The sequence below is a fragment of the Aedes aegypti genome, chromosome 3 (assembly GCF_002204515.2).
Source record: "Aedes aegypti strain LVP_AGWG chromosome 3, AaegL5.0 Primary Assembly, whole genome shotgun sequence".
NCBI classification, from domain to species: Eukaryota; Metazoa; Arthropoda; class Insecta; order Diptera; family Culicidae; genus Aedes; species Aedes aegypti.
Window position 1 is genome coordinate 325,226,743 of NC_035109.1, and position 27,200 is coordinate 325,253,942.

General features: G+C 37.2%; 2 protein-coding genes across 8 annotated transcripts in view; one reads left to right on the plus strand and one right to left on the minus strand.

Annotated features, from left to right (window-relative positions):
* Positions 1 to 4,660, minus strand: part of LOC5565799 (ionotropic receptor 93a) — a 28,544-nt gene extending 23,884 nt beyond the window's left edge. The window contains exons 1-4 of the mRNA XM_021849523.1: positions 4,312 to 4,660; positions 4,095 to 4,247; positions 3,890 to 4,026; positions 3,708 to 3,828 (exon numbers count right to left, since the gene is read on the minus strand). Of these exons, the coding sequence (XP_021705215.1) occupies positions 3,708 to 3,828; positions 3,890 to 4,026; positions 4,095 to 4,247; positions 4,312 to 4,417 (517 nt within the window). The 5' untranslated portion in view covers positions 4,418 to 4,660. The remainder of the gene's footprint in view (positions 1 to 3,707; positions 3,829 to 3,889; positions 4,027 to 4,094; positions 4,248 to 4,311) is intronic.
* Positions 1 to 26,356, plus strand: part of LOC5565800 (CBL-interacting protein kinase 18) — a 68,183-nt gene extending 41,827 nt beyond the window's left edge. For all 7 annotated transcript variants that reach the window (XM_021849526.1, XM_021849525.1, XM_021849527.1 and 4 more), the window contains 5 exons: positions 5,421 to 5,831; positions 5,907 to 6,006; positions 24,324 to 24,506; positions 24,569 to 24,676; positions 24,740 to 26,356. In XM_021849526.1, coding sequence (XP_021705218.1) covers positions 5,504 to 5,831; positions 5,907 to 6,006; positions 24,324 to 24,506; positions 24,569 to 24,676; positions 24,740 to 25,844 — 1,824 coding nt within the window. In that variant the 5' untranslated portion in view covers positions 5,421 to 5,503 and the 3' untranslated portion in view covers positions 25,845 to 26,356. The remainder of the gene's footprint in view (positions 1 to 5,420; positions 5,832 to 5,906; positions 6,007 to 24,323; positions 24,507 to 24,568; positions 24,677 to 24,739) is intronic.
* The last annotated feature ends 844 nt before the right edge of the window (positions 26,357 to 27,200 follow it).

A 27,200-nucleotide genomic window follows, 5' to 3' on the forward strand; every position in this document is an offset into this window, starting at 1 on the left:
TTAACGATAAACTTGCGACGATCGACGCGCCAGCATATTTCATATAACGGAGGAAATTAGAACTAACTTGGAGGTGATGATTTGGAGGTTATTTGGCAATTTGGAGGTTAAAATCCCCTCCAAACACTAGCGATTTTGCGGTGGGATGTTGACGTTTGATGACGAATATATGAAGAATCGATGAAGAGAAATCACTCATGTTACTTAGGCCCTATAATGGTTATCACGCCCAATGGTATGGGTGCCCTAGTGTAGATATAGTTGTGAACCTTAGAGGAAAACAATATGCACTCAGTCTCGAAAAAAATCCAGAAACTGGGTGTAAATTTTTCAAATTGGGTAATATTTCCATATGCATTTTGATGAGTCTGGAAAGCGTGTGCAAGTTTCTTTGAGGAAAACAAAAACAAGCTGTGTATGACAAGCGTATGCTAGTCTATGTCTGTTCAAATGTCACTAAGCTCTATTGGAGTGACAGCACAGAAATGCACAAGGGGCTACCATTAACAACGCGGTTATTTCTTCCCAATTTTAGACCCACCTTCCCCCTAGTAGTCATTTATCCATACACAAAATTTACAATTTGTATTGACCGTGGTCATTGGGTAGAATCTCTCCCCTCCCCCAATAAATGACTACGTGGTTTATGGATGACCCATAAGCACGCGTATTTTGATTGATTTATTAACCCTAGAAATACTCAAATGGATGGATGTTGTTTCTACTATTTGATAGAGAACTTATTTGTATATACGATTATAATAAAAATAACATGTTTTTCACATCTTAATCGCTATTTTCCTCATCATGGGCATATTACCCTCAGTCCCTAATATTATATTGGCACAATTTGATCAATTTCTAAATTCAATTCATTGTTTCACCTCAGGACGCAAGACTGCATTACTTCCTAGCGTCTTGTAGTGAAAAATTGTTAACAAACCCGCATCTTGTCACCTTTATTCACAGAATAGAGGATCGATGAAGAGAAATCGATCATGCGACTTGCGCTTTTATTATAGCACCAGTAGAATTTGCCTTCTTTCGAGCATTTAATGTTCATACTTTTGTAAGGTTCCAGTCAATTGGCTTAGGGGATTTTTGCACATTATTTGATGATTTATCGCAAATTCATCGTTTTTCCCATTAAAAGCAAGCCGATATCGTTTAAGTGTTCATTTTAATACCCCTTCCCCTATTGACAGCTGTGTATTTCTAGAAAGATTCGCGAATTAGGCGAAACTGACAAAATGTACACAATTTAGGAAACTATAGCGGTGAAATTGTAGCTTGATTGTCTATTCACTGCACTTGAACTTTTCCCCTTTCGATAATTTAACTATCCAAAAAACGCAAATTTGTAGAAGACGAAACTTCACCTCATGCAAAACCACACACTGTATTGATTACGCCTGTGTTTTTGTTTATCAAAGTGATGGGCGCATCTGAAATCGAAATCAAAACACAGCGAGAGTAAACGGCGACACTGCAAACAAAACATAAACAAGGCGTACATGGCGGGCTTAATTGAAACCAGAATGAAAACACGGCGCAAAAGTAATAGACGACACTGAAAATAATATCGATTACAGGCTCATAACATTGGGCGATACTGGCATTCTTGAGTGCGTTTAAGGCGAAACTGTATAATATTTTTTTATTACGAAATAGCTAGGAAAATTGAAGGAGATGTGTGTGGTATTGATGGGGATTTTGGAACTAGGTTTATGAAATGTGTATTAAAGTGAAATAGTTAAAGTTGGAGTATATTTTCTCCAATTGGGATTAAAAATTGCACATGAAAATTTCATTGGTTATTTTCTCATTGTTATTGATTTGTCAGATAGGCCCTTATCGCGAATCCCTCTCGATTTTATTGGCAGTTTCAGTATAGTTACACATCTGTTTCAAAATAACATAAGCTTTCAGGGTAACTAATGTGTAACAAACGAGTAACTTGCTGACAGTGGTCAACACTACATGCCAAAAAATTTCATACGTATTGTGAATTTTGATATAAGAACTTTACTATTCTATGACTAGTTATTGTTTTCATAGATATTTTTCCAGTGATTAATTAAAATTGTTGAATTTACAATTTGCAGCCTCTCTAACAGCTTTTCAATAGTTTTCATCATTTTAGATTGGCTGTCCTCAAACAGTTGTTCGGAAGTGTTTCTGCAGCAAGATGAAATTATATGGCGATTTATGATAGGCAACCCAGAAAATCCAACTGCGAGACACGAAACAACGTGATTTTGGAATCACAATCTTCACAAACAATTAAATTTAAATCAAAAACAATGCTGATTTGAGTAACAGTGCCAATTTCGATTTTTTTTTGTGTCAGTTCTAATGGAATTATATCTCAACAATCCAGGTTGCATGTGTTATTCAATATAAAATTATTATCTATTTTATGAGCGCGTCAATTTTGAGCACGTTAAATGATTGATTTCACCACAAATTCAAATCGGCATGTTAAATTCAATATGTACCTGTGAATAATAACGCTTTCGAAAATCATACGTATTACTTTTATTGACATTCAATTTTAAAATGGTTGTTCGGTTCCAAAACGGTCAAAAATAACAACAACTTCAACGCCGTTTCATTTATTTTGTCGCAGGAAAACCCATGCGTAATCAATAAATTACATAGCAGTCGCTCGTAAACTTCTTATGTAACGAACAAACAAGTTACATAAGGCTCGACTTTTTGCGCTTTTTCGGTTACATAGCAGTATTTTTCCATGTTGCAAATGTATCATATTGTAACTTTTGAATATGTTAAGTAGCCGTTGCTGTAAGCTACTTGTAACAATATGTGCTGCTTGGGAGGGATTTAGTGAATGGGGCTTGGGATTAGCTTACCATTCTTCAATGTGCACAAATCGAGAGCTCAAACTTTAGAAGTCAATAACGGCGCCGGCCACGTCCTTACGGTCATAGGGGAAGGGAAGGAATGTTAGTTAGACAACCATTGGTTTTAGAGACCGAAGAATCTTCTGCATCTCCATAGTTGTCATGGAAAGGATATTGGGTTAGTGGGATAAGGTAAGGATCTGGGAGTCATCTATAGTTGATGATGCGATCCTTGATATATTCACGCCTGACTGGATTCACGATATTATTCGATAAATGAATTGTATGCCGAACAAATGTTCATCGTTCGCCCTCGCAAGAGCAAGCAACGCGACCAAAGGATCAAACACTACTAACCCACCCACGACGAAGAGTACAATTCTGCCGAAAATCTGGGAGTGAAATTATCGGTCACGACGATAGTCATAGCACTAACTAAATTATCGGTCGCGACGACAACTTCGTCTCATTTCCGCGATAATTTCATTCACTGCCGAAAACACCACAAGTCACCCTGTACCGGAGAGTTTTACTTCACTTCAAAAATGGATATCTGATAGAGGGATCTCGATTCAAGATAATGTCTGTGAGCATTTTCATACGAAGAGTTCAGATTTCGACATGGTTTGACTTCTCACCATCTTTAACGTGTAACGAATATAATTCGTTTTACAAATCTAAAAATTATTGAACAGGTCTTTCTCTTCTAGAGAAATACATATGCGTCACAAAAAAGGCGTATTTAAGTGGATCACCGTATTCATATTTTTCCCCAATGTCACTTTCTGTTTGGTTTCTATATCAAATAAAAAGTATGTTCCGCCCGTAAAGTAATCAACTTACCAAAACTTTCATCATAAAGCAATACTGCCGAAGTCCAATCAATTGCTTTCATGGCTTTCATATCCATAATAACCTGCGGTAGTTCTTCAAATGTTCCGGCAGTAGGAATCGTTTTTGGAATCTACAGTAAAAGAATCACTCGCGTTTATCGAAAACTTTCTAAAATTTAAATGTATTCTCACCATAATTGCGTTATTCAGTGGTAGGCGAAGACAATCCGAGTCCGTAATACTCATTATGACCAAATTTTCTTTGGCTGCATTCCTATACACATCCCAGGTATTCTCACAATTTGAAATTGATAGCACTGCTGTAAAATCTACCACCAATTCAAAATAATATCACATTATAAATCAAAGCATAATGAATAAAATATCGTAAATCAACCTCTTCTCAAATTAATGCTGGTCCAGGAAAAATACTTTACTATCAATCCACCATTCCTAAAGTTATCACGCAAAATCCGTTCGAACAATCGTTTGGTTCCTTCCAAAATATCGTCGTATTGGGCATCCAGATATTCTCGATCCAAAATGACCGCTGTAACCAATTATAAAACCAGTTGAGTACTTAAAATTTACAATCATAAATCTCTGAAACGCACCAATCGAAGCATTGGCAGATATCAAAGAAGGAAAGTCATCCCCTCGACTGGGACCTAATTTGCACACCACCAAAACCAGCACCAGCCATTTAAGTCTGGGCAGCATTTTCACCGTTCTTCTTCAGGTACAAGACTGAACTCAACCGTAGCGGAAGTAATATAAGACAAAACGTTCAAATGCGATTTGGCATTTATACCTTCTGCTGCAGGTGGCTCATCGATGAAATAGTGATGAGCACATGAAATTTTCACGCAAAAGGGCACCTCAGCTCGCGTGAGTGAATATCTGAGTGGGTCTCTGAAGAACAGTCGGATTGTGGCCGGAACAGCTGATTTGCGGCCGATGTCGGCCGGAATGTGCAATCAGTGTCTTCGGTATTGTTTGGAAGGAAGGAAGCATTCAATGAGTGCAAGGATTCTGATGTTTAGAATTCATTTTAATTGCAGTCTGATTAGATTTATACATTTATCAAACTAATTTGGATTGGATTTGGATTCCAATATCTATTATATGAGATTTAACTAATATTCATTCAACAAATTCCCAATGATATGAAATTTAAGTTTTATAATGTAAACTAAAAGCCTTTCCTTAGCCGAGCGGTTAGAAAACAAAGCAAAGCCATGCTGAAGGTGTCTGGGTTCTATTCCCGGTCGGTCCAGGATCATTTCGTAATGGAAATTTCCTTGACTTCCCTGGGCATAAAGTATCATCGTACCTGCCACACGATATACGAATGCGAAAATAGCTACTTAGGCAAAGACAACTGTGGAAGTGCTCTTAAGAACACTGAACTGAGAGCATGCTCTGTCCCAGTGACGACGTAATGCCAAGAAGAAGAAAAATTAACGAGTGCTCCAAATGTGAAGGTAAAAAAAAAATTAGCGTGACATATTTTGTGTACCATCCCTATAGCCATTTTCCATATCTGAGGATGCTTGTCATTTGTTGAATTTGTCCTCGAAATAGAAGTCAATGTGAAATTTGAATGTGTGCAATCATTTGGGGTGAGCTTGGGTTGAAATAGTAATCAGATGAGATAAATTGAAAGTTCCAAGTTACGGTTTTACCGATTGCTGTAACCTGTATTCTTTTCCTCTCATTACAGGAATGCTTGCCGCACCTTCTCCAGAGTCAACGCTCCAGATCTAGCATAATTCAACATCGTCCTCAACAACAAATGCCGCAACGATGTCCGTCGCCAGCCGAAAATCCAACGGGAACATCCACAAGATCCGGGAGTTCGAGCTGGACAAGGTCACCCTGTCGGATGAGTTCGACATCCTGCAGATCGTCGGCGAGGGATGGTTCGGCAAGATCCTCCTGGTAGAGCACCGGGCCACCGACACCGAAATGGTGCTCAAACTGCTACCCAAACCGTTCGTATCGCTGACAGACTTCTACAAAGAATTCCACTTTAGTTTACACCTGGGCGCCCACAAGAACATCGTCACGACGTACGATGTGGCGTTCGAGACGGCCGGATTCTACGTATTCACCCAGGAGTACGCCCCTCTGGGTAGGTTTCATCCATTCCAATAGTAAGAAATCAATCAAGAACCAGATTCACAGTTCTTCCTCCCATTTCTTTCAGGCGACTTGACATCCAATGTGTCGGACAGTGGGATTGGCGAGCTGCATACCAAACGGGTCGCCCGGCAGCTGGCCTCTGCCATCGATTATATGCATCAAAAGTAAGTATTTAGACTTCGCCATGAGTAATTAGCGCGATTTGATCGCGACATTTAGGATGAAGCGTAGCGAGGAGCTATTACGCTGTACATGAAAGACCAGCAGCAATAACCGGCTGAGGCGGACGATGGTGGCATCTGATTTGCTTTGATGCGAGTTGTGCCGGGTTTTAGAAAACAGGGAAAGTGATGAGATTTCGGCTGGCAGTAAGTCACTTGTTGATTCTAAAATTAAATTATCGTCATTACGAGTCTCGGATGTGGTTATGTGTGGGTCTGGTTTGCTGCCATTTGGGTCAGATCGATCATAAAATGTATCGTTATCCAGCACGATCCGATAATCAATCAAAATAAATTTGTTGACGAAATGAATGTATGACCTGGTTAAGAATCTCATTTCAGTGTAATGTAATATTTGGATAAGTGATCCAGATTGCAGTAACATCTCGAAAATAAATGTACCACTGCAGTTAAACCCTTATGATTCAAAAATCAAGAATTTAACTATCAATTTGGAAAAAAAAACAAAAGTTCAAACACACAAGTGTCAATTTAAATAAATTGAGATACAAAAGAAAAAAAAAACTTGAAAACTCTATCCCTGTCGTTCGCTTAAATTTTCAAGAGCACAAGACTTCAGAACCAAATAACGCTCCGCGTTGAAAATCTATCCCATTAGTCACCACCAGCAAGCAATTTGATTGGTTTTCAACGCGCACTGTTGTCAGAATAAAATCGAAGAAAAACGTATAAAAACGTTTTTCGCTGTTTTCGTTGCAATTTTGTGCGATTTTCAAGACCATTTTTTAGGTCGAAAAATAATCAAATTTCTGAAACTATCGACGAGAACCAAGTTGTGCACTGTCCTAGTTTGTATTACATACAAAAATATATTAAATTTGTTCTTAAAAAGCTTATTGAAGGACCTAAACTTTAATAAACTCGTAGGGCAAAACGCCCATCCCTATTTCATAATACCAAAACAGCCGTTAGAATTCAAATTCTACCAAACGTAATGCCACGTTGAAGTTACGCGTTAATTGGAATCTTACAAAAGCACATTTTTCGCATCAGCATGTATACTATCATTGAACAATACCATCTGAACAAACGCCCGGATGTATGCAGCATATAAGCAAGCATGATTGTGTGCGTACGTTTACAGCACGGAGTAACACCGAACTCAAGTGCGGCGTTTTACCCCGCAAAACAATACATATGCAGTTAAGTGAGCATTTTTTGAAAATTGATTTATTAACCCCAGAAGAGCTAAAATTTATAGCTGTTTCTATTATTTGACAAAAAACATGTTTGTTTAAATGATCATAATTAAAATAGAACCTACCCCCTACTTATGTAAATGGCTAAGGGTCTGTGCCATATTAAAAACCTACAAACAGTTCTCTGGTTACGCTTATAGATCATAAGGCCTAAATACGATGAAGTCCTTGGAGGACCAAGAACATCCGCACAAATCAATTCAATACCTACTCTGTTTAGTTATCTAAAGGGTTAATATTCTATGCCATTACTAAAAACCATCAAAATAAAACAGCTTAGGCTTGTAGATCCTTAAGCCTGAACTTCATTTAGTCCTTGGAGGACCAAGACGATCGGCACTTAGCCATACAATGCCCATACAATGTTTATTTGTATGAATGGTTAGGGGTTTGTGCCATATAAAAAAAACATCAAATGATTGCTTATCACACCAGTAGATTTTTTTTTAAAAGACACGGACATCGTCTTCAGCCATTTAGCTGCACAGACTGTAACTTAACACTAGACAACGGACAAGCATGCTCCAGTGGCACAACCGTGAAACATTCCTGGCGAAAAGTTTCAAAGGCTGAAGCGGGAATCGAACCCGCATCACATGACACGATGCGATTAAATGCCTGACGACACTAACCGCACGGCCACGAGGCCCACGCCCACCAGTAGATTGAATGTATTTATCCCATGAAGTTTTTAGATGAACTAGAATATCTGTTGTACGCACTTAGCTATCGAAACAGGAATCTTGACAAAATATAACAATCATCTTGGGTTAAGAATTGTGAGATATTCTTCTACTTAGAAATGATGAATTCATCTCCATTTACTCACGGGAACCATATCTCAAACTCCATGGAATTCTTGGAAGACCTTAACTTGTACACATTTAAGCTCTATTAAGAACCAAATAGATAAATGAATAATTTGTCCAGGAAACTGAAAAAGCATAATTTCTCGAAATATTAAAAACGAATTCCTTACAAGAAGATTCCAAAAGACAAAACCTAGTTTTACGAACTTACTCAAGTAACCAATTGGCAATTTAATTCGCCCTCGGTGCTAATATAGTGCTACTATACTGCTGGCATGCCCGATACTAACCCTATAACAGGCATATAAGCTCTTAAAGGCGAATAAGCGGGCTAGTCAGTGGCGCAACCAAGGGGGGGTTTCGGGGGTCACCACCAACCATCCCCCCCCCCACCCGAGGCCAAAAAATATAAGGCTTATCTTGTATATTTCTGTAGTTCATTAACATTCTACAATTATGGATCAGAAATTTAGGCTCGTATTAACACTCTGAGTTTCAGTGGTTTTAACAGTAAGATTCTTATTCTATGTTTTCTTTAAATTCTTAGACCCCTGAAGAGGTTAATAAAACAAAAATATTTGCAAATTTGTACTATAAGATAGTACTGAAAAAAATATAGTGCAAGTTGGTCGTTTTATCAAATCAAAATGGTCGAGTTTGGAGGATTGGATCTCGGCTTCTAGTACTTGGATTGACTTAAAATTTACATCCTAACTTGGAAATACATAGGTTAGCCGGAAATTCGCAGCTTTAAAAAATCAATCTTTTGAGTAATAATAAATCTCCAAATTTAACAAAAACACAAAAATAAAACTGTTCATTCCACTATTTTGCGAAATTGCTTTTAGAACTATATTATTTAGTTAAAATTTTGTATTCAAATAAAATCAAAGTGAAAGTTAAGACATTTTTTACACGATGCGAAACATACGATGACAAAAAAGTTTGTGTTTGAAATATCATGAATTTTCTGCTGAGTGAAATTATGTGAAGTGAGTGAAAGCTTATTTATGAATTTCAGTGCAAATTACTAAAAGCCCACTAGAAGCCAAGACCCAGGTCTCCAAATTTGATATTTTAATATGAAAAGCGACCCGTGGGCAATTTATTCTGTTCAGTGCTGTAAGGCTATAATATTGTTTTGCCTTTTCTGAAAACTTAACTGAAGCATTTGTGTCAGAAGTTGGTCATCCATTTAAATATATTGGGAAAAAGGTCCCATCCGCAGCATAAATAATCTTTCAATTTGCTCATTACATTGCAAACTTTCCCGACCTTCAGAGCATAGAATTTCCGGAGAATCGTTTCATCAGTTTTAAAAAAATACGCAGATAATGCTTTCTCCTTCTGCATATCGAATACTGTAACATGGGACGACAACGAATGCTATGGTAAATATTCAACGAACACAGATAAGTAAAGGCTGATTGAGCATTATCACGCGTTATGTATTTTAATCTTGTTTTATGAGTTTGACCAAGTATGCACATTCAAAACAAAATATACTAAAACTCTACAACCCATTTTTTTGTTGAAACATAGGGTGCAGAATAGGGGGCGACTTATTTTTCAAAAGTTCTCAAAACCAAAAATTCGTGTGTTCTACTGAATGCAAATCACATTAAAAGAGAAACCTCAAAATCTGAGCCAAAAATATTAACATTTAGAGGTGGCGCAAGCGTCTTGAAGGTGAATTTTCAAGTTATAAAAAATGACTTTCAGTGAAGTAAACATAACTTTGTTATTTTTCAACCGATTTTAAAACTTTTAGCATCAATACCTTCAAAATTAAATTTATGAAAACTTTGTAGAACATCAAATTTGTCTGAAATCAAAACAAGTTTTAGTTAAAAGTAATTTATTCTAAATTTTTCCACATTTTACTAAAAATTTCAACTTTGTTTAACCATAACTTCATGATTACTTAACCGATTCCAAATCTTTTTACATGCTTCTGAAGCTATTTCAATTGTTTTCAAACCTTTCATACATCACATTTCACTAAAAAAATGCCTTGACCATGTTATTCAGAAAAAATTGCACAAAAACATGATTTTTCAACGAAAAATGACAGTTTTTTCAATTTTTTGCCAGTTAAATATTATCTCTAAAGCTGAAACTGGTTTTTCTCATTTGTTAAACCTTTGAGAAGGACTTTGCAACATTTATTAAACAATTTTGAAACAAAAATATGATTGCATATGTTAAAAAATATATGCACTATTTAACTCGTAATTAAGGCCAGATTCTTTATAAAATAAAGTTTTAAAGAAAAAAATGTAGTTTCCTGTGCGAAAAAACTAAAATAGTTCAAATAAATTTGATATTTTCATTAAAAAATCATGTTTTTGGGTAGTTTTTGTTGAATAACTTAGTCAAAACCATTTTTTAGAAAAATGTGTTGTATGAAAGGTTTGAAAACAACTAAATTTGCTTCAAAAAATTTTTAAAAGATTCGGAATCGATTGAGTATTTAAGAAGTTATGAGCAAACAACGTTGAAATTTTTAGTAAAATGAGGAAAAATTTGGATAAAAGTATTTTAAACTAAAACTAGTTTTGATTTTAGACAAATTTGATATTCTACGAAGTTGTCATAAATTTAATTTTGAAGATAATGGTGCTAAAAGATTTAAAAATCGGTTGAAAAATAACAAAGTTATGTATACTTCACTGAAAGTCATTTTTTATAACTTGAAAATTCACCTTCAAGACGCTTGCGCCACCTCTAAATATTAATATTTCTGGCTCAGATTTTGAGGTTTCTCTTTAAATGTGATTTGCATTCAGTAGAGCACACGAATTTTTGGTTTTAAGAACTTTTGAAAAATAAGCCGCACCCTAGTGCAGAACCTTTTTGGCACTTCCCTGATTCACTTTGGCATGGGGGGTTTTTCTCGGTAGAATTGTCTGAAACTTTGGTGTAAGAAGCGCATCAGTACACGCAAAAAAATGTGCGGTAATAACTACCATTTTAGGGGGTTAACTTAAGCGCTCGCACCGGCAATTTTCAGCAGACCAGAAATGCGCTTGTTTTTACCATGTCTGTAGTCGAAATCAGATTGTTGTAATTTATTTTTGTCAAATGTATCAGTAATGTAGTGGGATGTACCGTGAAATGGGGTGAAGTTGATCACTTTTGAGCGATTCTGTTCTTTAATTCCTAGTAGGATGCATGTATTCTCATCCAAATATTTTTTAAATCTGTACTGGTTGGATGTTTATCGAATTATACAAACGAAGTTTTTACGAATTGTTATCATAATAACAAAAACATTTTTTAGAAATCAAAAAATGGAATTTTTGATTCCGGGGTGAAGTTGATCAATTACTGTAACACGTTTCCTTAAATAAAAAGATATGCTTTTACTAAATTTGGGATCACTGATCCCGAATCAAGTCTCAAAAATCTTACAACTTGTTGATAAGTCGGTCAATTTTAGAATTTAATGTTGTGAAATCCAGAATACACCAAATAAAACGCCTGAGGGTATGCAATTTTCTTTGAAATTAGCAACTCGCTCACAAAAAGAACATTTTTATCTCTGAAATTGAGTTTTTATCCTCAATGCAAATATAAAACTCGGTTTACAGAACATGTATGGAATGTACGAAACAGTTTATTTAAATGGTGTCTTTATATAGCCTTGGCAATAGTCGAATGTTTGGGGTAGAAGCCTTCAACAGTTCATCGAACATTTTCTTAAAAATCTGTTTTTCCATGGTATAACTATCTAGAACGACGAACCGAATTCAGAAACATCAAAAGCAGCTATCAGGTAACACGATATGACATAACTTGTGATAGTTGAAAACGGATAATAGCTCTCCTGGCAGTTCATACATGTGGCTACGGGAATGATCAACTTCTCCCCACTGATCAACTACACCCCGAATTACGGTACCGTAAACATAGTAAATTGGTCTGAAATTCCATGGTAGTTTCAAGAATGGGCGTAGTCAGCTAAAATAGTATTTTTAACCACAGAATTTTTTCCCGTGTACGATGCATAGGGTAACCAATATATTTTGGACCTCCTGGCCCACTTTCCTGCAAATTTACCTGTTTAAATCGAAAGACCAACTCAATTCGCATGTCATTTGGAAAGATGGGACTATTCCGCACTTGCATGAACCGTTTGTACATAGTAAATGTGTTTATTTTATCTGAAATTAATTTAATTTAATCGGTTCATCCATGCAATCGTTAAAACACGTTACACACAGAAATTAAAGCCGTCAGAAATTTTTCAAATGTAAACAAAAACTTTTTTTGAAATTTCTGAACTAAAGGCGTAGAATTTCTTTGGTTTTTCATTGTCAATCGATTGATTAAACTATGGGCAAGCATGTTATACAACCAGTGTCATGGACTTTGTCGCCAAACGATAAAAAATGCCGGGGGTCCAAAATATATACTTTGACTGTCCAAAATGTACTGTTGTGTCCAAAATAATGAAAAACAGTGCTTCACAATTCAATTATTTTCGATGTTTTTTGAACCCTACATGACCGTTTGGGCATTTTTATCTCATAGAGGAAATTTTTCTCTACATTTTGGCATGTTCTTTGACTTAATTACGCAGTGCAATTAATTAATTGGGACAAAAAACTAAAATCACTTCCTTAGGGGGTCCAAAATACGACCGTTACCCTATTGTGGCCAAATATGAGCGCTCTAGCTTTTAAAAAACCCCACTGCCGAAGTGAGCCAAGAATGGGGTCTGGCTTCCTACTTTCCCAAAAATTATTACCTTCAAGATATCAAAACTCCCTCCAGAACCAAATCCTGGTTGCGCTACTGGGGCTAGTGGTTACTTGGGTAACACCCTCATTTTACGAATTGATTCAATTTACGAAGCTAGTTACAGTGTACATAAAGGGTAAATAGCCAATTATTGCACGTTGGAAGCAGCATCAGTAATGTGGCTGTCAAATATGTCAGAATCCCTTAAACTTAAACTGAATTTTGCTCAAAACCAGGAAATATATTCGGCAATAAGATTTCCCATCGATGTTTGTGCTTTTAATTGATTTGATTGACTTTTTTCCACATTCACAAACCCTTGCCAAAACCCAATAATTGCACACTTCGAAAATATCCGCATCCTATTATTGCACACATCTTTAAATTTGCTTTTTGCGAGGAGTTGACTCGCTAGAGTAATTGAAAACGGCGTGATACAACATTCCAAACAATAAATTTAACGAATTACGATAAGTTTGCATGATAATTCGGTGAAATAATGATTTTATCAAAGAAAAAGCCAGTAGGAGTGCAAAACTGCATTTTGTTCTGTCAGTTTTGTTTATATTCTGTTACAATGGACATTGCATACCTCGCGGCATTTACTCCATAGCCAATAAATTAGACTACAGATGCTGGCAGTACGTCAATTAATGAACGCTTTAAAATTTATAAAAAAACATGTTATCTAGTACTTTCTCTTTGCATTATGAAATCATAACATAAATCTCCATTTTCGTTGAAAAATATTGAAATCCGTTTAGATTTGACTTCGCTAGAAGCTATATTATTGCAGGAAATATTTGAGTCTTTGCGTAACAATTTTGGTGCCAATTGAATACCGCTGCACACGATCGTTCAATTCCGCTTAAGGTGTATGATTTTTAACTTTTCATTATGAAACAAACTGTTGGTAGCTGGAATGAAGTACCGGGTACCCCCGTTGGTTTGACCACATTTAATCTGAACACTTTTAATCTGTACCCCGCTAATTTGCACATCGTTCAGATTAAAAATGTTTCAAACGTCATTTAGCTCATGGAACGGAGTGAAGTGAGATGGAACGCTGTGGAACGGAACGCATAATCAAAACAAAACAATGAAAGAAGTAACCAGAAACACGTTTCTAGGGTGACTAGATGTTCAAATTAAAAATGGACCCCGATGGTTTGCATGAGGTACCGTTCAAATTAGCGGGGGTGCACGGCATTCACTTGTGTTTAGTATAAATATTAGGGGTTCAATTCATTGCCATCAGTGTAATTTTTCACGACCCGAATATTGGCAAGTGTGCAATAGTTGGGTGGTGTGCAATAATTGGCAATTTACCCTAACACATTTCAAAACATGCAAATATTTTTTCCTAAAAAATATCAACAAAAATGGAATGGTGTTTGTAAGTCACGAGTTGGCTTCCGAAAGAGACAACGTATTTGCATATCCTTTCACTGTTCATTCGTTCAGAACTCCGACGTGTTCGCATGTACAATAAGATTAGTAAATTTACACGGAAAATCAGATAAAATGAGAGAAAACGACTTACGGTACTTGACCGATTTGCCATGGATTCTTCTCACGGCCCACTATTATTGACTATTGGTGATGGGGTTGGCAAATTTCTTAAAATATTCATAATAGCTTCCAAAAGTAACAACAATATTGGTCAGACTCTTGCGGAACGCAGTATTAAGGCCCAAGTAAAAATGGTGCAAAAGTCAAAACCGAAGAAGCAGTTTTCTCTTTTTGAACAGACAAATCGAAGAAAATAAAAACACACAGCTCTTTTATGTGCCAAATATAAAGGCTGTGTGTTCTTATTTTCATCAATTTATTGTTTCAAAAGGAGAAAACTGCTTGTTCAGTTCTGACTTTTGAGCCATTTTTTCTTGCACCTTAAACATTAGAATAGGGTAAATAGCTTGTGAAATGACTTCAGATTATAAAATGAATACTTGGGAGGTCTGGATTTACTATCTGCAAGATTTTAAATGGATAAGCTCCTCAATAAAATTTGGCAATGATTTTCGATAGACTAGACTGGAGCCCTGATCATTTGCTCCAGATGATCATGGCAAATTTTTCACATGATCTGTTAGATAGTACATTAGATTGGATTGTACACGTCATCATAGAGTGTGTCTGCCAAGGTTATCTTTTGAATCAATTCAAGACCTTTGATAGGTTTTTCCTAAACTTCCAACCATGTTCCTTGGTGAACATCGTTCCTATTCTGGTAAAGTTTTGTAATGTTGTCGGTCAATTTGTTTCTAATTTTGAACTGTATTGATTTTATCGTATAAATTATAAAATCTTACGTTGCCATTTCATTAGAACGGAATTTAATTCGCAGCTTCATGAAGATTGGGAATCACTGCACTAGTGAATTACCAAGAAATTTTACCAAAGATTTTTCCTTCTGAGATTTTATTCCTTCATATTCTTTTTGAAGTTCTCTAGGAATATATTGATGCTTCTGAAGCGAAGTCATTTCATGAAACCATGTTGAGAATATAGTCTTTGAAAATTATACCCTTTTCATATATGCACATACATCTGGCGGAACCCACAGTAGTTTGTTCAATTCAAAAGAAACAGCTTCAAGAATTATTTTGGAATTTCTTTAATAAATATCTCTGGAATGGTTTATGAGTTCTACTGACAAAAACCGAGTACTGTAGATTTTCTGTTTTTGTTTTCGTATATGAGAATTTTACGGAGGAATAAAGCGTCATTTCACAAAAAGACGTTTCGCATAAACACGTTTTGCATAAGAACGTTTCATATAATGAACGTTTGGCATATTGAGAATTATATGACTTCTTTATAATGCTACCAGTTTTTGTATGAATCGTCCTTATTCAACACGTTTCTATGCTAAATGGTTCACTCTAAAAATTCTCCAATGTAATCCTGAACGGATCATAAAGGAGTTCCTGTTCCTACATTAATCCTTGATTGAAACGTTATATCGACTATCAAAGGGCTAAAGGTAACATCAAAAATTTGTTGAAGAACTTAACCGTCTTAAATTTTGAAATCTACAAAATCGAACATCATATTATTGTAATCAAATCTGAATGGTAAATGATAACAATACTCCAAGAACATATACTCTGAGCAATCATTAAAGAAAATTTGAGAGGAGTCTGAGGAGTTCCTAGAGATACTTTTAAAATAAATTCATGGAACTTTCGGGAAAACTCAGATGAAAATCTCTCGATAAACTCATGAAATATTTCCTGGATATAAGCCAGAATCTATTCTTGGAGCTTTCGATTCACTTCATCAAGGGGTTGTTTGAATGCAACTAAGCTCATATTTAGCCAAATTATACATGTTGAATTGCAAATTATCGTGTTGAATTGCTTCTCATTGCAAAATTTCGGGAAAACCCTCATGCCAAAATATCTCATGGAAGTGCTGTTTTTTACTTGGTCAAACCCGCCACGAGCTGAAAGTCTAGCAAATAAAATCAATAATAATAGAAATTCCAAGAAAGTTTCTTGGATAAAATACAGTTTGGAATGAATTTTGGTTATCCGAGATTTCTGAGGAAGTATTTAATAGTGTAAATTCAGATAAATTTCCAAGCAAACAACTGAAGGAGATAATTGTCACAAGCTTTCTCAGAAAACATTTTTCATCCTTAGAAGCAGACAAATTTTGAAACAAATGAATCTCAAGAAGAATTACTATATAAGAAAGAATTCTTGTTGTGATTCCTTCCAATTTCTCGAATGATCTCTTAGGAATTTTTGGATGTGTTATTAGTGGACTTGGACCAATGCCTGGTGAAATGCTTAAAAAAACTCCAAAAAAAACATCAGGTACCTTGTTTATGTGGGATATTTTCCTGGGGAACGACTGGTTAAATTTCTATTGATAGACCTCTTCGAAAAACTGCTAAAAAAATGCCTGAATTAATAACTGAGATAGAGGGTCTTGTTTTTTCGTACTTGAAAAAATCCCGGGATCCAGGATTTTTGCTTTCCAAATCCCTGAAATTCTGTGAATTGAATCAAATTATTATTAAGCTAGGGTTAAATGGTCGAAACGTAATGAAGTGTAGAATTTTGATTTAGCAATAATCGAATATATGTTGAAATTATTGAAAAATGCTCAACTTTGACAGTTTAATCTGCATATTTTCATTTTTCATTACATTTAATTTCTGATTTGTTGATTGGGATCTTCTAAAGTGCTTTTTTAATTATTTATTTGTTTTGGTTTACAAGTATAGTTCTGAATACTAAACTCCGTTTCATATAAACTTGTCAATTGTCATATTATGAATAACTTTGAAGACAATATTTTTCCATATGCGACTGTTTGTTTAGACATTCGGTAGACGGTCGAGAATATTCATCTATTCTTGTCATATGTTTGCCCCCGTTTCCGTCCTGCTATCAACAATATGTCTAACTCTCCACCTTACTGTTTTGACGTAGGACTACGTCTTTGTTTTCTATATTGGGGTGCACTTTAGAAGTACGGAAAATGAGACATGTAACGAAATTAGGGGAGATTTTGAACGTTAATAACTCAGTTGTTTATGAACCAATTATTACGATTTTAGTACCATTCGATCAGAAATGTATCTACGCATCGTTAGTAATATATCCGATAAGTGAATTTTGTTGTTAAACTATTGAAAATTTGATAAATATTGACCCCTTTCTTATCCAACCAATCACGTTCGAGCACTTTTCGACGGTGTCGCTTCCCACTATATAAGCAAACGGGTCCCTGCTTCTTCCCTCAGTCTTCTTTTTGCGGTCGGACTGTGAACACGATCGGGCGAGTCATTCTCGCTTTACTTTTGCACCCGCGTCACAGTCCAATTTGTGTCGTCGAAAGAGGAAGACGCAAGATTGATTTGCGGCGGCGATGACGATGGCTTGGGCGCTTCTCCGAGCGGCAAACTACTGCTGCTCGGAGAAGCGTCCAAGCCATCGTCGTCGCCGCCGCAAATTTATCCGCGCTCCCAGATTTCGACCCGTGATAAATTCAGCATCGGCGGTCAAGAAGCAAGCCCGTTAGGAGCCAATTACCAGAAGCCCCCAGAGTTGATGATCCGAGGAGTTGCTGCAAATCGAGCGTCGGAATCGCTCGAGATTCCAAGAGTGAGCATCGTTTCCAGATTTCGACTTGTGCCCGGGGATCCACTACCCGTTGCTGTTGCTGTTTGCGTTGAGGATTTCCAGTTTGACCATGGCAATCAAGTGATAACTTCCCGCAGTGCTATTTATCTGCCATCGGACCTTGTCAGGACCATCAAATTTGTGGAAAAGAGTTGAAGGAATAATATTTCCGACCTTATTAGATCTTATATTTCTCAATCAATCTCGCAGCTTCTTACAAAATTTAATTTGTTATGAGTAATTGACTATTCGTGGACGCTGCTGCAGTGCCGTCGGGGTGAGTGCTCAACATTTCACAACGATTGTAAACTAGAGTGGAATTTCCGACAGTGTCTTTGATTTGCCATATTTTATGAGAACACTTCGATTCTATAATCTATAATCTCTTAATTCATCTCATAGCATCATACAATAATTGATTTATTACGAATAATTGACAATACGGCAATTTGAGGATATTTCCGAGGACGCTGCTGCAGTGCCGTCGGGATGCAATAATAGCATAATGCTAATCTTGTACATCCCTTACCCAGACATCAGTTTCATATAGCCTATTTCCCAGATAAGAAAATGAAGAATTTGAAAGGAGGAGCATCACCTGCTATTCTAAGGGTATAAAGCATCCCTCCTTCGTTGAATTCGGTTTCATTCTGTTTTCGCTTTCGAGCTGGTAAGAGCTCCTCCAAACCTGCTCAGCCTCTGGCTACCAGAGGCAAGCTGTTTGTACGAGATGGCTGAAGAAAATCGACCAAAGCCGCTTGTTGAAGCGCACATCGTCATCCGCACCGCAAATCTCATCGGGCGAGGAGGATTGCAACCAGTGCGCCGTCAAAGTGTGTCCGTGTTACGCAAATTCAACAATTCAATCGGCCCTTTTCAGAGCCAACAAATGTGTTTTAAAGAGTTGATTGTGTAATATTCCCTAATTTGTTCGAGATGGCTGAAGAAAATCGACCAAAGCCGCTTGTTGAAGCGCACATCGTCATCAGCACCGCAAATCTCATCGGGCGAGAAGGACGCAACCAGTGCGCCGTCAAAATCAAACTCATCATCTGTGGTGCAGTCAAGAATCAAGCCTGTTAGCCACCATTACCACTATTATTAGGCAAATCAAGCGTCCTGCTAGTGAAATTGCTCAAGATTTCAAACTTGAGCTACATTTTAAGATTTCGACTTCAGCCGTGTGGTCCAATATCGGTTGCTGATGTGTGCCATCCACACGACGAAACATTCAGCTGGTTCGTCGTATAAGCAGAGAACTTGTTCATTGCATTGCATTGAGGATTTTTCGTTTAACCATGGCAATCAACTGATAACATGCTGTAGTGCCATTTATCTATGACAGCATTCGTGCTAACAAAGCCTTTGGCTCTTTTTAGGGCCACCACATGTGCGTAAAAGAGTTATCGGAGTAATATTTCCGACTTAATTTATTACATTGCCAAGCAATGTATAATATTTCTCTCAAACCATAAGAACTACAAAGCGATGACTGGATCTACTACTGAATCACTACTGTTCTTTCCAATGCTACTGTATATTTCAGAGGAGGTTATTAATATAATTTCAAAATGATCATACATCCTGAAGTGAAATTTCACATTTTCATAGATAAATATGACGAATGATTGACCAAATTGCAAATCGTTATGTGCATTAATATTTACGAAAGTTTCGAGCACTGAAAACAGTATGAAGTCAAAACGAGCAACAGCAATGACATCAAATTCAGTTACATAAACCATCGTGGTCCTACGTCACCAGTTCGTACAACCCCATAGGGATGTACCCTTATAGTTTTTCTTAATAAAATAAACTCTACTGCAGGGTTTTTTAGACTTTTTTACTCGCGGAGCACTTTTAAAATTAATTTTTTTTCGCGGAGTACCTGTTCATTGTCGCAACTCCGTTTGAAACCTGGATTATTTTTTTTTGCACTATATATCAATTATACGCTCCCAACAAAAATCACGAAGTTAGTTAATTACATTAATCTAATTATAATTCCAACCGAAAATAATAAAAATCTATAAGTTTTCTAAGATTTTCTGCTATTTACAAACAAAAACTATGACAATTCGGCACTCAAGTGAAGTTTTATTGGATCTTCCGTCCTTTAATTCGAAACAAGATGGTTAAACACGGCAAAATACATGTATTGTAGAAAGTTTAGTTCAGTTCTAAGCGAGTGTCATGTAGTGAGATATTCCTAATTCTGTATCAGATTGTACAACTTTTCCGAATGTCGTTACCCCGAATGTCAGTTCCCCGAAGGACCCTTTTTCCCGAAAAGAGGTACAGTTCAAATAAGTGCTATAATTGTCTTCAGGGGCAAGAAAGTGAACTAAAAAGAATGATAGGCAATCAAAAAAGGAGGTTTTTGTTCATTCCTGACTATACACATGTTGCAAAAAATGCTGAGGGCGGTGAAACTCAAAAGAACCGGCAATCAAATAAAGAAGGGTGCAAATCAGATGATAAGCTTGTTCATAATACTGAATTGTATAGAGTTATGACAATTATGATTGCCACAAACTTTTCGGAAGACTGGGCCTTTATATAAAATTTTCATCATACGTTTTGTTTGTAGAATTTGTTTAATTGGGCAACAATATTTCAGACAAGTGTTAAGGTTAAAAAAATGATGAACTGAGCTCAGCTTCTAGTAATTGGTATCCGACAATTTGGTCGAGCGTCGTTTGACCGAATGCCATCTAGCCGAATGGGTCGTTTAGTTGCATGTCATTTGGCCGAATTATGAACTTAAAATTTATGTGATTACCAGCAATGCTGAAGAATAGGATTCAGAAGTGCGACCTGGAAAATCAAAGATACTCACTTCTTTCAACCAGAGCGTTAAGTTAATCATGATAAAAATTTGATGATAAAACGATTAATGATGCAAAAACCTTTCCCAATTATATTTTTTTTAATCATAAGAGAAGTTAATCATTTTCAAGTGTATGACATATTCGTTGCATACTTCAAGCCGTACTAGGCATCCCCAAAGTAATTCAACCATTGTCTTTATGATTAATCATTGATTAATTATTAATCAGTCATTGGTCAATGATTAAACTCCCATGCACTAAATGCCTTGAAGTATGCTAAAAATGGGTTATACACAAGGTAATGATGAATATTACTCATGATTAACGAATACTCACATACAAAAATCTTTTGAACCTCTCCATAGTAAAATAATCACAGCTTTCAATCACAAATCGTGATTAAATTTATGATTGATCATTACCGCTCTGCGTCAGTTATTTCCTTATACAGTACTGACCCGATTTTGTCAGCTTTTTGACCTGATTTTGTCAGCCTATTTTAAATTTTTCAAAAAATTGTTATCGTCATGTTTTACCACGTTTTCATTGAAATTGATGATGATGTTTGATGTCCTGCACGCATGGGCGTGGCCAGAGGGGGCAATGGCAATGCATTTTATTGAGTGTTGAGAGGTAATCGATATTACCAATATAAGGTAGGGGGAGCCCCTGATAAAAATAAGCTGGTTACGCCCATGTCCATCGCCCTCTTAAAAGTCCATGTAACAATGTAACACGTCAAAATTTGAAAAACAGGAATAAAATAAAATGACCCGATTTTGTCGGGTTCCCCATTTTGTCAGCCTAAAATTCATCGAGGGGCTGACAAAATCGGGTCCTTACTGAAATTAAATTGACGCTTATATTGAGCTGTTCGGTAATCCAATCCGCATGGTTATTAAATTAATTAACTCATTACGCGTGGTAAAGATGGACAAATTATGGGTGAAATTTTGAAAAAAAAATCCACGTGCTCGGCTGGGATTTGAACCCAGGACTCTTATATGCTAGACGAGCGCTTTACCAACTAAGCTACCGAGCCACTTGGTGACCCAATAACTGAGTTGGTAACAAGTTTAGCATTCAAATCCCTACAGACCCTGTTGGTGTAAAAGCAACTAACATTTGAATTAAACTGCTGCTTTTGCTGCTTAAACTGATATCATAGATTATCCCTTCTTGTAATCAAAGATTTTTCTTTTAACAACATATTGGATTTTATACTCTGTTTGATATTTCTCCTTCTTTCAATGATAGCTTTTCTAGCGAGTCAAACTGTGATAGTAATTTTCGACATAATAAATTCTAATATTTCCATAAGAAATTGTACCTTCTGTCAAAAATAGGCTATTCTCTCAATTAATAAAGGTATAATTATCAGATGCTCTATCCACTTATCTGCATTAAGCAGTCAGTAGTAATATGAGCATAGACAGGGATGTCTTTCTCCTAGAAGATTCACAGTCGCACTCAACACGATTTGATTCATAACGTATTTCTCATAGCGTCTCATGTGCTGTTTGTATCCCATTAGTGTAATTTTTCGTCGAAACGGCTTTCGGCCGAAAAGTATTCGACCAAATGACTCCTTCAGCCAAGTTGCGTTCGGCCAAACTCCATTCAACCAAATGGCATCCGGCCAAATGACTCAAAACCCTAATAACCAATCGATTATATTAAAGAATAAATTATTGTTTTGTTCCTTGGGTTTGTACTATTGGAAACAGAGAGTGTGGCTTGGTTTAATACGAATTTTTGACAAAACTCTTGTGTATTTTTAAACAATAGGTTAAAATAGCTCTGAATTCGGCTGGTCTACTGTGTACAATTTGTTGAAAACATATTTTTAATAATGATTCGCTACAAGTCCATTGTTAAATTTAGATAAAATTCAATACCTAAAGAAAGTGTGCCAGTTATGGCCTTACTACTGACTAATTCCTTACTTGGCCATATTTAAAATTTAAAATAACTATCTCATTACGAATCTTTTTTGTTGTTCTAACAAACAGATACATATATCTAACTACTAAAATACACGAAACAATTCAAATTTTTAAAACTATTGAACTATTACATATGGTAAACTAGGGAATAACTATGGCTATAACTACCCTACTTCAAATTACCATACAAGCGACTGTTTGGATCAACTTATGGTTGTTCTTCGATTTTATGCTCAAAGAATTCACTCGGACATTATAGAACAACTTTCCGTTATACCTATTAGAGGATTTAAAGTTCTCCAAAAGCCTTTCAAGAAGTCAAATCGATTCTCGATGGCTGAAGAATGTGTATTTATTATCTAAAAGTTTGAGTATAGTTCCGAAGGTTGTGCTACTTTTCCCCGAATGTCGGTTCCCCGAATGTCGTTTCCCCGAACGCCAGTTACCCAAATGCCAGTTCCCCGAATATCCCGTTTCCCCGAATAACCCACTTCCCCGAAAAGTTTTTGGCACTCATATTTGTCATAACTTTATACATTTCAGGGAGGTGAACGTACTGGTCATCTGATATGCACCCTTCTTTATTTGATTGACGGTTCTTACGAGTTTTACCGTCCTCAGCATTTTTGGCAACATGTGTATAGTCGAAAATGATTAAATACCTCCTTCTTTTGATTGCTTATCGTTCTTTCTCATTCACCATCCTGCCACTGAAAACTATTATAGCATCTTTTTGAACTGCTACACTTTTCGGGGAAACGGGTCATTGGAGGAAATGGCATTCGGGGAAACGGGTCATTCGGGGAACTGGCGTTCGGGGAGCCGACATTCGGGGAAATGACATTCGGGAAAAAGTAGCACAATCAGTTCCGAATCGCTGTCTTTAGATAAAGTAAGAAAAAAAAACAAAAAACGCAGATCTCATACAAACTTTTAAGACTGCATCACCATGAAATTTGTACAGCTCACAAAATGCGAATGATACCAAATCATTTCTGGTGGAAATTCTTATGATCTTCCTGAACGTTTCTTTAAAAAAAAATTAGAGCTCGGAATTCTTTCTACTTCAATAATGGATCATTGAATATATCTTTTGACGGTGCTCACCGCATCAAAATAAAGGTGCCACTCTATATGGGATTTTACATTGTGACAGCATTGCTGTGCTGTCAAACACACAAGGCTACGGTGGCGCTATCTATGCTTTCCAAAGCGGCCGTTTTGGTTATTTTAATGATCCATTGTGCACAATGGGAAGCTGGTTCCTATTTTTGCCACTTCTGATTCACTTTGGCAGGGAGGGTTTTAAAAGTTACTAAGCTCACAAGTGGTCACATTATAGGTTGTATTTAAATGCTTCTTATTATGACACTTCGGCCGAGAAAAACACCCATGCCAAAGTAAATCCTGGAAGTGCCTGGAAAATCTTTACCCTAGCTAACTCAAGCTGATTTCAGGCCTACTCAGCTAGAACTAAACCGCGTTTAGTACCTCACAAAACGGTCGTTACAATTCATGAATAAACTTCTGAGGACACATTCAAAAAATAATCTTACGTCCATTTCAGAGAACTCATCCACCGAGACATCAAACTGGACAACGTGCTGGTCTTCCGGTCGGATTTTGCCCGCATCAAGCTGTGCGACTTTGGCGAGTCGCGACGTGTCGGCGAGGAAGTGCTCCGACGCAATGAATGGCTTCCGTACAGTCCGCCGGAAGTGCTGACGGTGAAAACCGATGATAAATACAAGTAAGTTGAACTTAATCTATCAATTTATTGTTTATGGTGATGATACAAATGGTTTCTTGTAGGACTGATACTGCACACGACGTTTGGCAATTTGGTATTGTATGTTTCGTATGCCTGACGGGATGTCTGCCATGGCAAAAGGCTTCCGTGGATGATCCTAGGTTCTACAGGTAATCAACCTTCGTTATAACCGTCGACCAATACTCGACTTGTAATCGCATCCCCTTTTGTAGGTTTCAACAGTGGCACCAAGCAACGCTCACATTTCCAATGAAACGCTGCCCGAAGCTGTTCAAGTTGCTGTCGGCGAGGGCGTGCAAAATTTTCAAGAAATTCCTCGATCCCCGACCGGACCGGAGGTTGAAGACGCTGAGCGATGTGCAGAAGTACTTGGATGATCGATGGCTTGCCAAGAGTGCCGAAAAGGAAATGGCCGAAAACGAACCGGACGAGTTATGTCCTTCAATGTATTCTTTTCACAGTAGTGTCGAGGAGAAGAACCGACTCCTGTCGACGTTGGCTCAGTGCGGAATCGAGACCACCGTGGATCGAGTTGCAAAGAAGAACCGCATTAGGGACTGGATCCAGTCGTCGGTGATCATGGAAGAAGAGGAAGAGGACGATTCCGGTTCTGCGACACCGACCTCAACGGCGTCTCGAACAGCCGTTCCTGGGCATGTGTCTTCAGTGGCTGCTATGGAGAAAGCAGAAAAGAAGATCAATTCCACGGTTAAGGATGCATCGCAAAAGCATTTCGATCCCCGAACTGGCACCGTTCAGATGAGTCCCAGCGAAATGGGCTCCAAGAGCATCTACAAAGCCGAAAATGGACGAAACGATGGAAATAATAATCATAAATCTAGCAAGAAACCAATCAGTAATGGAAATCAGTTTAACTCAGCTAGGTTCTATGACGAAACAGTGCCGATCAATCCACTCACTCCGAGTAACAGTGCATCAACGACCCATGGTCTCATGAAAGCCTTGAATTCGGTAGCAGCTATCACAGTACCGGAGATCAACGGACGAAACAAGGCTGCACCTTCCAAGTATGAGGAATGCGCTGTTCGAGACAGTGGCTACGGAGGATCCATCGATAGTCGGCAGCGTGGAATGATCAAGCGATCACCGGTTCTATCCAAGCGATCGGCCATGATCAAATCAAACAACAATACCCATGAAGAGGACGAAGAACTAGAAGAAGATGATCGCGAGCTATCCAATGATTTTGAAGATCTGGAAATGAATCGAGGTTCTTACGAGGGGCTTAACGAATCAAACGCTCGACACACAACCAAAGATAGCCCATACGATAGGTTCTTTTTCCGAAGAAAGTAAATCGGTGTGATTTTCTAACTAGAAATAAGAGGTTTTAACAGTTACTCGCGCGCACCATTTGAATGCACCTCGTTGATTTTGTTTATCACGAAACAAGAAGACATTTTTATAACTGTAGTGTTGTCGAGTTTTGTCGAATTTGTCCGCACTGAAGATGTTCTTTCGTAAATTTATTTGACTATAAAATAGGATTTTTCACGAGCACTCTGTTCCACACAGACTTTGTACTGACTTATTAAGCTATGGTAGATAGGCATTATACACACCGATTAAGATAAGCAGAAAACTTTGTTCGTTTTTGGGAAACAGAGAGGTAGAGGTGGTAGGTAGCGAAGCGAAATCATGGTCCACCAAAAAATGGCAGGTGAAATTGTAGATAAGTACTGCGATGACGGGATTCCGATAACGTCCGACGCAGAGGTTATCTGTGTCAGGCTCCTTATTACGACAATTTTACTACGGCACTTAATCCAAGTGATGGCAATAAATCAACTGGACAGAACAGTATATCATTGGCTGCGTTCTTTTATCAATCGAAAGTCTTTGGGGTATTTTTTCTGGGAGATTAGGTGACGATCCATAAAATACGTCATTGTAGAAAGGAGGAAGAAGGGTTCGCAAGATGTAAATGTAAGATTCTTTACTTCACTCTTAGAAAATTTCGTTTAAATTTCAGTCCTGTTAGATGCACATAAAAGAAGCGATCATTTTGACACAAATTTACATCCGTTTTTAAAATTACATCGTTTTCACAACCCAAAAAAAAATACACGCCATGATGTAAAAGTAAGTTACGTAGACTTACTTCCACGCCATGACGTGTATTAATTTTTCATCCACGACGAGGACTTTGCTTCACACGATGACCTTGGTGCCACATTGATAGACAAATTGAAACTTTCGAAGAAAAGAAATACTTACCTTGTTCCCACGTCATGTGTGTTTTGAAAATACCTGAGATGCACTTTTGTACTTAAATATTCAGATCTGAGCTAAATAAGCAACATTCAAGATCACATCAATTTCCATCTAGATCAGGAAATAATAATTTCACTCTCACTGAGCCAATTTCGTGGCTAATTCGGGCACAATTTAAAGATGATAACAGCTTTTACACATTTATTATCTTCCTTCATCATCTTGTGATTTGAAACGCACTGTTGCTTAATATATTTAGATACAAATGAAACTGTTCACATACATATTTTCATTGCCGCCGCTGTCTGGTCAAAGATCACACATGGGGTCATGCACAAATTACGTCACGCTCCGGGGGGGAGGGGGTCATGCCAAGCGTGACAAGCGTTACACAAATTTCGAAGGACTCATACAAAAAACGTGACAAAAGGGGGGGAG